This window comes from Eubalaena glacialis, chromosome 19 (assembly GCF_028564815.1).
Source record: "Eubalaena glacialis isolate mEubGla1 chromosome 19, mEubGla1.1.hap2.+ XY, whole genome shotgun sequence".
Taxonomy (NCBI): Eukaryota; Metazoa; Chordata; class Mammalia; order Artiodactyla; family Balaenidae; genus Eubalaena; species Eubalaena glacialis.
Genome location: NC_083734.1, coordinates 47,976,987 through 47,992,613, shown reverse-complemented (window position 1 = coordinate 47,992,613; position 15,627 = coordinate 47,976,987). Strand labels below are relative to the sequence as shown.

At 37.5% G+C, this 15,627-nt stretch overlaps 1 protein-coding gene across 6 annotated transcripts in view; it reads right to left on the bottom strand.

Moving 5' to 3' along the window:
* The window catches only part of TLK2 (tousled like kinase 2), a 104,805-nt gene that overhangs the window by 15,491 nt on the left and 73,687 nt on the right, over positions 1-15,627 (bottom strand). For all 6 annotated transcript variants that reach the window (XM_061174871.1, XM_061174872.1, XM_061174869.1 and 3 more), the window contains 6 exons: positions 15,371-15,523; positions 12,034-12,100; positions 10,906-11,003; positions 9,227-9,308; positions 5,407-5,498; positions 8-97 (listed from right to left, as the gene is read on the bottom strand). In XM_061174871.1, the coding sequence (XP_061030854.1) occupies positions 8-97; positions 5,407-5,498; positions 9,227-9,308; positions 10,906-11,003; positions 12,034-12,100; positions 15,371-15,523 (582 nt within the window). The remainder of the gene's footprint in view (positions 1-7; positions 98-5,406; positions 5,499-9,226; positions 9,309-10,905; positions 11,004-12,033; positions 12,101-15,370; positions 15,524-15,627) is intronic.

Here is a 15,627-nt window from a genome sequence, read left to right as displayed (position 1 = left end):
CACTTACGAGTCAGTGTCCAGTGAAAAGTAATCATACAGTTTAACTATTCTGGGATGATCCAGTTCTTTGTGAATCCGGTACTCCCTACATGCATGCCTGTAAACAAAATGGAAAATTAACATTTTGTATTTTGGCCTGTCTCTTAGAACTCTTCCAGGATACTCCTAATTTATTCTTTCACTTCTCCATTGTTCCCGAACATTCATTCCATTCAGGTCCATCTAGTCCCCTGATCTTTCTTCATCTTATTTTCTCTACCAGTATCTACCAAGCTGTTGAGAAAATAGTAGGTGCTAACCTTTTATCCCTTTCGAGTTCATTCTACGGTAATCTCATCTCTTTTATATTTATACCCAAATATCAGAACTTTAAAAATTATAAAGACAGCATTTTTTTCTTTCCTCTAAAGCTGATATTTTCTATCTATAAATGTTATATATCCTGGGGTTACATCAAGGGGATCAATTTTAGCATGTAAATTCACTGGGTAAAAGGATTACCTGTTAGATAAGGCAATTAGCAATGCTTTGTATTTGTTTGTTTTTAAATCCTACTCCTTACAAAAAAAATTTTAAAGACTGTCAGCTTTACTTTAAGAAAATGCTAATTCGATAAAAAGTTTGAAATTATGGAAACCCTAGTTTTCTTATAACAAGAATATATATATATATGTATGTATGTATTAACATCTTTCTTCTTTAGTACTTTTCCAATTTAAAATTATTTAGTAAGACTAGGAACAAAAATGTATGATATAATCTGGCAAATTCATATACTGAATTTTAAAAGAATAACATTTAGTTCTTACTTACAAAGAGAGTAATAGGATATTATTATATTTTAAGTAATCTAGCACCATTTAGTTTGGGGCATTTTGTTATAAGACAAGAGTCAGAAAAGGGAAACTTTCCACAGTATGATAAAAAAAAAAAAGTGTGTTATTTTCTGAAATGTACTCTAGCATGTCAAAAATACACAGAAAGTACTCAACCAAAGAAAAGCTGAGGAACAACTAGGGGAAGAGGGAGGGGAAGGATAGGAATCTAAAAGTAATTAAATATTCTTCCCCAATGGAAATTTGTTTGATTAGGCTTATTTTTCAAGTGGCCATTTTTGGCAGTTTTTGCTTCTTCTGATGCTTAATTTCATCAGCATCTTTATGTCTTTCTGAAAAGAAAAAACTTTCCAGCACTGAGGGAGAGCAGCGTTAGAATGCAGGAGGCACTGGGATCAAGAAGCCTGGCTTTGAGTCTGAGCTCCATGATGCCCCCTCTCCGGCCTTGTGGGCCTGCACCACCATGGCAGCGGACTGGAAGTTTTAAAGGGAGCTCCCTAGATTTGGACGCCTCCAAAGAGAAGCTAAGCAAATGCAGCTTTGACCCAACCCCCCATCCCACCAAAGCAGCTCCACACTGTCCTTTTTCATATATCAAGATTCCACGGGTGGTGCAGTGATTAAGAATCTGCCTGCCAATGCAGGGGACACGGGTTCAAGCCCTGGTCCAGGAGGATCCCACATGCCGTGGAACAACTAAGCCCATGCGCCCACAACTACTGAGCCTGCGCTCTAGAGCCCGCGTGCTGCAACTACCGAAGCCTGGGCGCCTAGAGCCATGCTCTCCAACAAGAGAAGCCACCGCAATGAGAAGCCCGTGCACCACAACGAAGAGCAGCCCCTGCTCGCTGCAACTAGCGAAAGCCCACGCACAGCAACGAAGACCCAACGCAGCCTAAATAAATAAATAGACAAACAAATAAATAAATATAAATATAAATATATATATATATTCCACGGGACAGTCCAGTGCTTAAGACTCCATGCTTCCAATGCAGGGGGCACAGGTGTGATCCCTGGTTGGGGAACTAAGATCTCACATGCCACACAGTGCAGCCAAAAAAAAAAAAAAAAAGATTCCATGTAATATTTCATTTGGTAAAATAAAGGTGATGCTGTTTCTAAAAAAAAAAAAAACAAAGTTAGAAACCTATGGTCTAAACAGATTACCGTTAAGTCATTTCTTACTCTCACACACTATAAATCTATAGTCCTCTGCCCTTTTAACTTCTTTGTGCATTTCAGAGTAGAGACCAATTTCTCCATCATGGTATAAAAAATAGAGGAAAATAAAGGAGGCAAAAATTATGAATCAAAGAAAGTGGCAAAGTCCTCGCCAACTAAGAAAACTTTCTGTGTGTCACTGAAAGCACTCCCTCAATGTCACGTCAGGCTCTAAGGCCATTCCTTACGGTTCAGCAGGCAAGGCAGAGGCTCTGCCATGTCCTTTATATGTTCAACTTTCAACTAAGCATCCAAGGGATTAATGTACTATAAATACAGAAACTTAAATAGGAGGCTGGAAGAAACTTATCCACTAAAGTGTTAGTCTTTTACTCTAAGTGGATCTATATTTAGACTTTCAATAATTTTATCCTAGAAAATTAGAAGAGTATCATACAAGAGTATACTAACTACTTTGGACTTCCCTGGTGGTGCAGTGGTTGAGAATCCGCCTGCCAACGCAGGGGACACGGGTTCGAGCCCTGGTCCGGGAAGATCCCACATGCCACGGAGCAACTAAGCCCGCGAGCCACAACTACTGAGCCCACGTGCCACAACTACTGAAGCCCGTGTGCCTAGAGCCTACACTCCCCCACAAGAGAAGCCACTGCAATGAGAAGCCTGCACACTGCAACAAGGAGTAGCCCCTGCTCGCCGCAAGTAGAGAAAGCCCGTGCGTAGCAACGCAGCCAAAAAAAAAAAAGAGTATACTAACTACTTCAGATACAATTATTTCTGTGGATAGCTTTATATGAAGTTTTTCCTACCATAAAGTTCTTAATATGCTATTTTGGGGAGTTAAAGAAATCGAGTAATACCTATTAATGCCTTAATAATGCAAAAGTAAAACAATCAGTTTACTTTCTGTTTGTGGGGAGAGGAGAGGAAAGGGGGTATAGAACAGAACTCAAAAATAAACAATACAACAACCTTTTATTTTCTTTGAATTTTTCCTTCTTTTTTACCCAAATAAATGTTCTGATTCCAGATGGGGCTTGGAAGTCATCCCCACAAAGGGAAAAGCAATCAAAAGACCTTACTATGCAGGGTAACAGTAGCACTTTCATATTTTATAATGTTACCACAACACTGAAGTGTACTACTTTTCAGTTTAACACTGAATTTTTGAAGCACTCTCTAAAATCTGTTTGGTGCCTGATGTAAGCCTCCTTAATTTAAGTTCAAGGGAGTTCATAACATTTTGCTAATTCACTATTTTTTGTAGCCTGAAAGTCATCAGTATGATTTCATATCAATTAACAAGCAAAATCTTTCAAAGAAAGGTGGAAGTGCTTTAAGAATTTCCCCTCAAGGATGAATAGAGGTCACAAAAACTTTGCACACCCCCTCCCCAGTGTGTCTGTCAACTGGGAAACGGCTCCTGCCCAGATGGCGCCACAGAAGGTGCTCAGGAGTCATGATTCCCGCCTTGGTGAGGAAACAAAGAATAGGAGGGTACCACTGTGAACCACAGCTGAACCAGTACAGAACTCAGAAAAACGAGACTGCCCCCTTCACTTCCTCTGTGACTCCATCTGGTAGACAAATGTGAAAAGAGAACCAATCTACATCCGTCAGGACTCAAAACAGCTTGCCAAATGTGTCAAGGAGGTACATGGTCCTGACTTCAATCCCTCACTGCTTCAAAAGGCTACAGTGAGCACAACCCCACATGCAGCCACTACAGTATTCGACACCAGCATTCTCTTTAAGATCAGCCTGAAAGCGGGATACTGAGACTAGGTAAAATCTGTATAAGTCTCTGCACAGGAACTACTTCCTCAAGGTTGACCAAGGTTGTCCCCTTGTAGAGTCAGCTGGTTTGGAGTGGGCAGTGCACACAAGCTGCAGAACAGGCTCTGAGGATAGCTGAAGGGTATTTTGAAAGAGATGCAGGAACTGTTCCTATACCCTTAGGTACTCTGAGTCTCAATATAATGAGGACATTTTTCACCGTTTTCCTAACTGGTCAGAATAACATGTGGTTTCCTTCTCTCAAGTGCTCCCTGGCATTCGCTGCCGCGTGCTATTCGTCCCTGCATGTCAAATGCCTGGAATGTACTTATAATAATGTAACTGCTCCTCAGAAGCATCTGGACTGCAGCTGCCTCTCACATAAGGGACGCATGAGGGGTGCCATGCACAGAGCACACATCATCCTTTTTCCTACCTCTGCTAAGCCCTATTTCTCTTAATGCCACAGGAACCTTCTCTCCCCCAGTGCTGAGCACCACTGCCAATCTGCATGGAACAGCAAGAGTTCCCGGGTCCCTGATGAACAGTAGGTATAGAGCAGGAGTTGCCTTGCTCCATGCCTGAAGAATGGGTTGATGATGTAGAAATGTTTTATTTTTCCATTGAGACTTAGAAGCTAACTAAAAGTTGGCTAAAGTCCACTGCCTTTTTCCCTCCAAAGTACTATTTATAGGAAAAAAAACAAACTGCTTTTATAGAAAGGAGGTAGACTGCTTTATATCAAAAGGGGCTGTTTCCTCCTTTCAGGGGTAGGACATGTCTAATGTAGTACTTGTACCTACAACAAGGAAACAATATTAAACCCAGTGGGGATCCTAACAGCAAATTAAGTCTGCATGGCCTCCAAAGCAAGTGAGCCATGAACTCCAATGTTCTGAAGCTCAGGGGAGAGACAGGCAAGGCCTGACATCAGTGGACCAAAGACATTCACACCCGCTCATGTAATAACTATTCATTCTAAAGAGTCACCCTCTCACCCCGTACCCCAAGCACAGATGAGGGCCACCATGAGTGGCATTCTGAAGAGGGGAAAGCACAGTAAGCTGGACGCTGAAGACCAAGAACTTTGAGACGGGCAAACTATGACGGGGAAGGTGAGCTCAGCACTGAGGGCCTGAACAAGTCAAACAAGTACCACCGAGGCACACCAGGTGCCCCACATTGTCTCCTTTACGACGAGGTGACTGAGCAGCAGACAAAGCCCCACCCGAAGCTCCCCAGGGTCCCTAGACCACTGAAGAACACTCTCACATCTGGTTTCTACAGACAAGCAACAATAATTTCTGAGGCTTTACTTGTTTATTATAGCTAATTTTAGATGCGCAATGGAAGGGGATGGTTAAACCCACTGGCTTTGGATTAAGGGAAGTCTAGATTTAAATACCAGCTCAGCCATTTCTTAACTGTTACTCAAATTCTTTAAGTATTAGTTTCCTTAGCAGTAAGATGGAAAATTTATTCACTCTCCTAGGACAGTTAGGAGGATTAAATGAAACAACAACAACAATGCATGTAAAGCTCTTAACACAGTGCTCAAACTACAGCTATTATTACTAAATTTTGAAAAATGAGACACTCTAATATCACTTACTTGTGGTAATTCTCCTTTTTCTCATCTCTCCAGTTTTTATTTAACTGGTGAATTTTCACAGCTACATATCTTTGTTCTGTTAGATCAAATGCCTATAAAGAAAAGGAATAAATTATATTCTGGATAATACTAATAAGAATTACAGGCAACTGACTTGAAGCTTCTGTTTAACAGACCAACATACTCAAAGTCCAAAATGCATTATTAAATAACAACAGCAGTGGACAACACAACACACACTTGTTTCAGAGTTGCAATCATCTTTCTTGAAACCTGTGATCAGATAATTTAGAAGTCTCCAGACGCACTGGCACCAAGGGGTTTAGAAAATAAAACCAAGCATACACCACAAACAGAAAGACAGCCCATGCCTTAACGGTCACTTCTAAACAATTCTCTTTCTGGACATCATCTACCCTATTTGGGACCTTTCTTCCCTACGCTGGCTCTCTTCCCTCAGCTGACACTGGGACCTGACATTCTTCAACAGTAAGTCCTGCCACTTTTTTTTTTTTTTTTTAAGATTCTTTAATAGGCTTTATTTTTAGAGCAGTTTTAGGTTCAGAGGTCCTGCCCCTTTTGAAATGCTAGCGACATAGACTATCTGCCTCCTTGAGAAAGAATCCCCCAGGATACACCTCTTTGCTAAATTTGCTTAATCCCATCCCTACATACTGAATAAATAAAAAGCAATTTTGGATCGCAACAATGTCTGAAGTTAGTCACACCAAATAGCTTCTCCAGCACTGTCCAAAGAAAGGGACATGCTTTCCCCAAAGACCACCACTGCTGGCAAGTTCCACATCAGCTAGGTAGTGCTATATTATGGGGTGAAAAAAGGTAACAGATAGATTTTGGAAGATGCCTGGTGTAAATCACAATTTGAAAAAGTAAGTAGCATTTTACAATAGATTTCCCCAATACAAAAGAATTTACTGAGGAACTCTTTTAGAATGAATAGTTCTTCCTAGGTTTTAAAGTTCAGATTAAAAACTTACTACTCCAGTTTCAACACTATTACCACCGATCTGCCAGTTTCCACAAATGTTTGAACAGATGAAGGCAACAGGCACAGGATATACAGTCCATGAATAGCGGTGATTACCGTTCTACAGATCTTTTAAGATGTAAGCTACCTCTAAGAAAGCACAGGATACAAGAGAGGCCTGATTATAAAAGAAACCTCTAATTTATACCAAATTTAAACCAGTATTTTTTAAATATAAAAACCATTCAATTCAAACAGAATATCTTATTTCACAGAAATGGAAACTTTTGAACTCTATTTTTCTTACAGAGTCTGAATGAAGTCCACCTGTATGCATGTATCCATCATGGCTATAAGAGAGAATCATTTCAAGCTATTAAAAGCCAGATTAAATACCACCTAATTTGTAAGAGCACAAATGAACTACAAGTGTCATTTTCTCCAATTACCAAACCCTATTTCTGAATCCAAGACACTGTGATCCACCACTAATCTAAGAAGGGCTTTTGGAGAGTGGAGAACAGCAAAAGAATAACTACATTAATGAACATATCGTTGTAAGAAGCATTTAGATTTCAGAAGTGTTAAAATGTTTGAAGAATACATTAGGAAAAAATATGAAGAAATCACTAACAAGTAACTGGGAAGCCCCAAGAACCAATTTTTTGATGATTTTAAAAAAGGAATAGTCCCACTTCTGGGAATATAGCCAGAAGAACTGAAAGCAGGGTCTCAAAGAGATATTTGCACATGCATGTTCAAAGCAGCACTATTCACAACAGACCAGAGGAGGAAGCAACCCAAATGTCCACTGACAGATGAATGGGTAAAGAAAATGAAGTATATACATACAATTGAGGGTTATTCAGCCTTAAAAAGAAGAAAATCTTGTCACATGCTTCAACATGGCTGAACTTTGAGAACATTATGCTAAGTGAAATAAACCAGTCACAAAAAGACAGACACTGTGTGATTCCACTCATATGAGTTAACTAAAAGTAATCAAATTAATAAAAACAGAAAGCAGAATTGTGGTTACCGGCGGCTGGGGAGAGAAGGAAAAGGAGAGCTGTTGATTAGTGGGTAGAACTTCAGTTCTGCAAGATGAAAAAGTTCTGGAGATCTGTTTCACAACAACATGAATATACCTAACACTACTGAACTGTACACTTAAAAAAAGTTAAATTGGTAAATTTTATGCTATGTGTTTTTTATCACAATCAAAAAAGTTACCAAAAATAAAAAATAAACTAAGTATATGACTCAAGAATGAAAACAAAGAAAGCAGAAAGAAAGAAGGTTTGAAAGCAGAAGTTAATGAAATAGACAACAAATCAAATAGTAGATCCAATCAACAAAAATAAAAAGTTAATCTCCAGAGGAAAAAAGAAACATTGACTAATCTCTGGCCTATCAGTCAAGAGATACAAAAATAAACATTTCATAAGAGAAGAGAAATAACTAAGGTATGCATGATATTTTTAAATCAAGATGAAATAGGATGATTTTTCAGAAAAAATGAATTACCAAAACCGACTTAAGGAGGGGGAAAAAAATCTGAATAGCTCAATATTTGTAGAAGGAATTGAAAAGGTTGTCAAATAGTTTTCCTCTAAAATGACACCTGTCCAGGTGATTTTATGACTTAGCTCTAACAAACTTTCAAGTAGCCAACATGTAATGCAAAGCATTCCAGAACATGGGAAAAGAGAAATTTCACAACTCATTCTAGGATAACTATGACATCAAAGCTAGACAATGCTGCTTGCACATAAAAGACAACTATAAGCCAGTCCCACTTATGATCACAGATTAAAAATATGAGCAAAATATCAGAAAATCAAACCCAGCAGTACACTAGAAATATTATTATAGTTCTGGAAATGGAAAGTGATGATGTTTCGCAACATTGTGAATGTACTTAATGCACTGAATTGTACATTTAAAAATGGTTAAAATGGCAAATTTTGTGTATACATCATCACAAGAAAAAATTAACATTAAAAAAAAGGGAAAACAGTAGAACTAGTTTTTATCTGAAATAAAAACTAATTATTTTACTCAAAAGATTTCCTATATAAAAATTCATATGGGCATAATATAAGTCATTAACAGTGAAGGCTACACCTTAGAAAAGAGAGAATTACCAGGGTCATGCAGTAAAGACCACTTAATAAACCAATTCAGCATTTAAAAGCCAGGTGCCAGAAACATCTAGAGAAATTTAAGGAGGCTGTGGCTGGTGAACGTGTTCTATACCTACAACTATATTTAAAACAGGCTGAATTCCTCATTTAGGGAAAATCAACTGGAGGCTTAGTATTAGTAGCCTGTTCTTTGCTGGCCCAACTGAAGTACTCTAAGCCAGGACAATCCTTCAGAACACCAGTGCTACTAAACACTCTGACTTAGAAGATGAGAACATTTTAAAAGCAAAAAACAGGTTTTCAAAGAATTAACTTTTTAACACATCCATTTTGTAAAAATAAAACAAAAACTTATAAGAATAAAAGTAACACTCATCTCTAACAAATACAGATGAGGCAGAAAGATTCCATTATCCAGAAATGAGTGTTGTTTTCCCTCCCTGTTTTTTTTTTAAATCTGTAATTATTTACTTCTCAAACTTGAAAACAGGGTAAAATATTGAATCCTGCTTTAGTCAACAAGTTTACTGGAAGTAGTTCTCCCAAAGATACAGGTTCTTAAAAGTTTTGGAATTTCAACCAATAGATATCAACCCAGAGTTATATCACTATTCTAAATGATCTCCAAGTTTGTAATAACCAATAATTTAACCTTCAGTCCCTGTACGCAGTTCCTCATACTTACCTTGTAAACTTCACTGAAACCTCCTCTACCCAAAAGATGTAACAACAAATATCTGTCATTTAGCGTTGGATGATCTTTAAATCTGTGGAAACAGTGGATATATAACAACATCCTGAGGTCAAGGACTACACAATTTTCCATGTTTGCAAAATTTCCAGAATATCTAACATGTTATACACATGATTACAGATGCTGCCAACAGTTTGGCAACCATCACAATATAGCTAATTCTGAGCCTAAAATAAGTTCTATAGTTCAAAGAGACAGCATAATTACAATGAACAGCATTAGCTGTGGAGTCATGAGACACAGGTGCCAGTCTCAGCACAGCCACAATTAGACTAGTGACCTTTGTTGACTTCCCTCCCTTTCTGCCCTGCTGTAAAGATGGGGGGGGGGGGGGGAGGAGATACACTTGATCAGGGATTTTCAAACTGTGCTACTCAGGTCCTCCAAACCACTCAAGAACCACTCGTTCCCACCATTCCACAACTACATACAATAAAATTCCAAGATAGTTTACACGGCCTTAAAAACAGATTTCATTATAAAGTGAGTCACATGTTCTATGTGCATTCATTTTCTCTCTTTAGGTCTTCATGATATAACTGTTTTCCCCATATAGGATTCCACTTCTAACAATAAGACAAAGAAATGAGAGATTCTGGCAAAAATAACTTTTAGAGTATTTCTACCTGTTCCTCATCAGCCCCACTAATATTCCTGAAATTACTTTATTTTGATTTTGAGACAGTGGCATGCCTGTGGAGAGAGGTGATATTACTGCATGGGAGTTAGCTGTGGAGTCAGATCCACATTTCAACTCTTTGTTTGGTCACACTAGTCCCTGGACAAGTTAACTTAATCTGTCTAAGCCAGTTTCCAGATCTATGTATTGAAGATGACCTACCTCACTAGGCTATTGTGACAATTAAGTGGCAGAACACAGGGACACTTAGCACTCTGCCTGACACAGAGAGTGTGCAGTAATGGTAGCTGCTGTTGCTTGCCACTTTACAGAAAGCAAAGTCCATGGCTCACTCTGGTCAAACAAAAATACACAAGCTGTAGCCATGCCAAAACCCCCATGTTTCAGAGTCAGAAAAATGTGGGAAAAGAAAGGATTATGGTTAGAAGCCATTTCCCACTTGTAATCTACTTTTCAGTTTCAGTTCCTTAAATGACTTACAAAGATGGGCATTTATCTATAATTAATGTGCTGAACTTAAGAGAGTCTTTCTTAAAAATCTCAACACTTAAATGGCCCATAAAGGTCATTCAGAAACCGAGTGTCATCTCAACCCAGTAATCTTTCCACAACACCACACTGTCATCCCATGCTTCCCTTTAGTAAGGCTCTGAGGGTAAATCTGAATACACAGTGTATCTAAACCATTTGCAACTACAAAGTTGTATATTGTTTTAGTGACCTCTACTTGTGTAAAAATGCTATAATATATGTATAGATGTATACTTAATATATAAACTAATATATTTATATATATTTAAACTAACGCAAATCAAAATTTTATTCATAAAACTGTATTACACCTACAACAGAGCTAAATACACAGTGGAATGGTTTACCAAATTTACATTAAGCAAAAATATCATTCTAGACCATTCATGTCAGAAAGTGCTCAGCAATCTCTAACCCAACATACTCCCAAGTTGCTTACTGTGAATTATCTTCATTATGTATCCTTTTTAGTTCCCTGATATGTAGATTTCTAACCCTTTCTAGCCTTTCCAGCTCTGCCTGGATCTCTGCTTCCTCCTAAAGTGAAAAAGAAAGAAACAGCTCGGAACACAGGAAACTTTACCGTTCCAGAATCTCATTTCAAAAACAAAAGCAGACATTTCTCTTATGAAAAGCTAAGATGTTTTGCATTGAAAAAGATATTTTTAAGAACTAGAATTTTAATCATAAAAACGAGCCCACAGCAAAACAGTAAATAAAATTCAAATCATAGAAGTACAGCAGGAAAAGTGAAAGTCTTCTGTCCACCTCCAAGCCCACTCCCCAGATATAATCACTGTTAAGTTTCTTGTGTAAGTTTCCAGAAATATTTTGTGTGTATACATATAGGCATGCAATCTTTTTTAAAAAACAAAAATCACATTCTCTATCTGGTTCTGTTCTGTAAGGAGGGATTATACTTGGTGCCTTAAGTTCCACTGATTTAACAGGATCTGAGAAAGGGGAGGAGGAGACGACAAACATACACCAATAGCAATTTATTAGACACTTATTGATCATCTTCAGAATAAGCAGCATCCACCAAAAAAGCCACCAAAAAAGTACAGGCTGCTGAATTTAAGAGATGAGTGACCTACATCTAAGATACCTCCATGAACACTGTCAATAACAAATTCTATGTAGCTGCCTTTGTGTTTCAATATGGTTGGTGCAAGACCTTCTCTTCTTAGCCAGTTTAGCAAGAGATAAGAGCTGCTATGTGATTTAAAACATCAAAATAATTTAAATATCAATTTTAGAACCATCTGCTCTTATTTTATATTTAATTTTTACTAAAAACATAATCACTTGTGGAGCCGAATGAGGCATACAGAATTAAGTACTGGTACATCATTGATGGAAAAGGCACTCTCACCGGGTGGCTGGAGTTGACTTGCAAGTTGAAAGATATGAACTCCACCATTAGAATACAGGTGTGACAGAGCAACCACTGAAGATTTCCACAGGTATGTAAAGCTATTAATTTGCCCAAATGACCAAAGAGCTTTAACACCAAATGTAAACTAAAAATTGCATTTCTCCAGACAGATTTTCTCATTACACTTACCTTTTTAAGATGACCTAATCTGAGTTTGAAGATTTCTTCTTGTTCATGGTATTCTGCTAATGTTAACCTGGAAAATAATGATAAAAATTTCAGGAAATTGTTTGAAATCATAGTGTGCCTATTTAAAGAGAAATGCCAAAGCATGCTATACCGTATGTTAAGTCTCTTAGTTAAAATGACCAAAAGATAGATTATCTTGCAGTCCTTTGACAAGAGAAAACTTCTGTGATTTATCAGATGTGATGTGAAGGAAGGACTTCAAAGCCAGAAGTCTAATTTATCTTAAAAATGAGAAAAATAAATGAGCTAAATTTTCACATTACTTATGAAATGAGTTTTGTCCCATACCATACTCAGATGAAAATCCATTAAGAGAAGTAGCCAAATTATATGTCTAAAAGTTTTTATAAAGGGCATGTTAATAAGCCAATGTATTTGATTATTTTTGATAACTCTTGGACTTTGATACAAGGAGAAGAACCTAGAGGACAGAGTCCAGGATCTGGAGTCTGAGGACTAGGGTTCAAAGCACAACTCGGGCCATGTGAACTTGGGCAAGCAACTTTAACCTCAATTTCCTAAAAACGCAGCAAGTAATGATACCTATCTAAAAAAGCTGTTGTGGCTATTAAAATGAGAATATGAAAGGAATCTATAATTTGTAAAATGCTATTTAACACAGTTCTCAAAGGGCTTACTTGATGGGTAATCACTCATTTCATGTTCCACCTACCCTGATCGCATCCTCATATCTCAAGAATGAGCATGTAAGAAGTGATATCTTACTCCTCCATCTTCACCCTCTTCACATTCTAGAAGCACACACATATACTTCAAAGTTTTAGGTGTCACTGTTTAGATATATTCTAAATAGCAGGAGAAAGAAGAAACAGCTATCCTATCAACCAGGAAGGGCTACAAAATAGTGTCTCTGAGGTCTGACTAAAAGAAGATAAAAAGAGCAAGAAAAAATACACCCATTAGGGCTGTTACACCTATCATTGCACAGCTGCAGAAAAACTTACATCTATTACTCCATATCACACTAGTAAAAAAGGGAGGAATGGAAAATCAGAGCTTAGAATTCTCTCTGCCTGAAATAGGTTCAATACCAGGAAAGGACAATGTAACCCACTCCAAGACTCCAGAGGACCGTTTTTGGCTTCTGGCCAAAGGAACGAGCCAAGTCACAGATACTCTAATTATTAAAGACTAGACCAAAGCCCTTCCAGCTTGGATTTTACACAGGACTCCAGATGGCAACTGCTTACTGACACACTACTGGCCTAGACTGAATTCTAATTATTATTCTATGGCAAAAAAACAACCTATGCCTACTTTATTACTCCTAAGCCAATGGTTTTATGCACTAGCATGAAATAATTTTCAAGTAACACTGGAAGGAGAGTCCCTACACAATAAATATAGGAGTCATGAAAGAAGACAATAATTAGATTAACGTGTACAACATTTGCCTGAAGAATTCTTCGAATCTGGGCTCCTACTTGGACTTTTTGAAAGGAAATATTTTTTACTTAGAATCTAGTTTTAAAATATTTGTGAAGTGAAGATGTTTTCCAAACTTATTCACTGTGTATACCTTTATCACAACACTTAAAGTAATTATTAGTTTATTCATCTGTTCATTTCCCCTAAATAAACTGTGAGCTCCTAAGACTGGGCTGTATCCTTCAGCTCTGTACCCGAGTGTCCAGAACAGGGCTGAATATATAATAAGCATTTAACATAGACTTACTAAATGAATGTCAAGGAAAAGGCTCCCCAACACATCAGGTATGTATGGGGTGAGGACTGGTGTTAAGCCATCTTTCTCACTGGAATGAAGAAAGATACATTTCTGGGATGTCATGAACTTTTAACAATGGTGTAATATAAGTATTATTATACTTGAGGTGGATTATGGGTTAATATGTTTTTGTGAACTAATATGAAAACATTAATGGCAAAAGACATATTAGTCAATAAATTACATAATATCATTATCTCTTATTTGTAGCTATCTTTAAATCCCACAATGACAGCTTTACAAAATTTCTTTTTCCCTTGAAAAACCAATGTAGCCACTATGGAAATACTGATTACAATACCAATGACTGTTTCTATGAAAAAATATATTTTAAATTTCAAACATTCAAATATCCAATTCAGAAAATGACTTCATGGCTACCACCAATTCTGTAGAGATTTTCTACATCATTATTTGTAGATCTTTTTTTCCTTTTTAATTGGAAAGCCTCTTGAAGACAGGGGTGATGGTTTAAATGTCTTTAGGGTATGCATAAGAAATATTTTAAACAGGTAAGTAATATATAGGTTTTATTTCCCGTACCAATTCTAACTGTTTAGCAGTCCTGCCTAGTTGGCAAACTACAACCTGTGGGCATTCAGCTCACAGTCTATTTCTAGAAATAAAGTTTTACTGGAACACAGCCACATCCATTCACTTATGTACTGTCTATGGCTGCTTTCAAGCTGTAACAGTAGAGTTGAGTAGCTGCAACAGAGACCCTCTAGTGCGCAAAGCCTAAAGTGTTTATTATCTGGCCCATTAGAGAAAAAGCTTGCCAACTCCTGTCCTAGAGGAAGATTCTCTTAGTGGTCAAGAATTCAAAAATCAATTAGGAAAATCTGACATGGGGCTGGAGTGAAAAAGGAAGGCATTTGTACTCTGAATATTCTACTTCTCGTATTCATGATAGCTATGGAATAATTGTTGACTGGCAGTGAAATAGATGACTACACTGCAATTGAAGATACTGGTGTTTTCCTTAGGTTGCCAGAACAGGAAAAAGTACTGGGAATGTCAAGATTTGGTTTACTGGGAAAATGTCCTTTTCCTAAAATAATACCTATTTTTTCTTAGGTTACACCTAAATTTGTGAGTGTTAACTAGTGTTCTTTAGACTACTAAATAGCATTCTTCAGTTGTGCATTCTTCAGTCTGAAATAGAGTCAGGTAATCCCCATAAGATGAAGCCAACATACCATAACCTGGAACCACATGTAAGCAATTATATCATGTGAATACCTAATGACTTCACATTTGTTATAAGAGTGGCCAAAGATCATGACATCAAGTTAAATGACATTTTTTCTCCCTCTCATTTGAAACTCCTTATATAAGATCATGACTAAGAAAATGAGTTAATTTTAGATGGCTTTTATATGAGTTGAGCAAATCCATTAATGTAACTAAAAAGAAAATTTAAGCTCTAGAAATCTCCACAATCTATCACTTTTTCCAGTGGCACTCAATAGGAGGTTTGTATCTCAGGGGAGAATATGGTATCTCAGTTCACATTAATAAAGAACATACGTTTCATTCTCAGCTCCGTTGGTTTTGCTTTTCCGCTGTTTCTGCTCATTGGTTGCTGGAGGGGCCTGTCCCATGGCAGGAGGTTTCCGCTTTGCTAACATTTTTCGTTGTCTTTCTATCTCTTCCCTCTGTGAATTTATCCTTTCCTGTTGCCTAGAGATACAAAAGATGTTGCACAGAGGAAGAAGGTCAAAATTTTTTGAACATGGCTGTGGAATAAACATAAATATATTTGTTACCTGCATATTCGATAGACT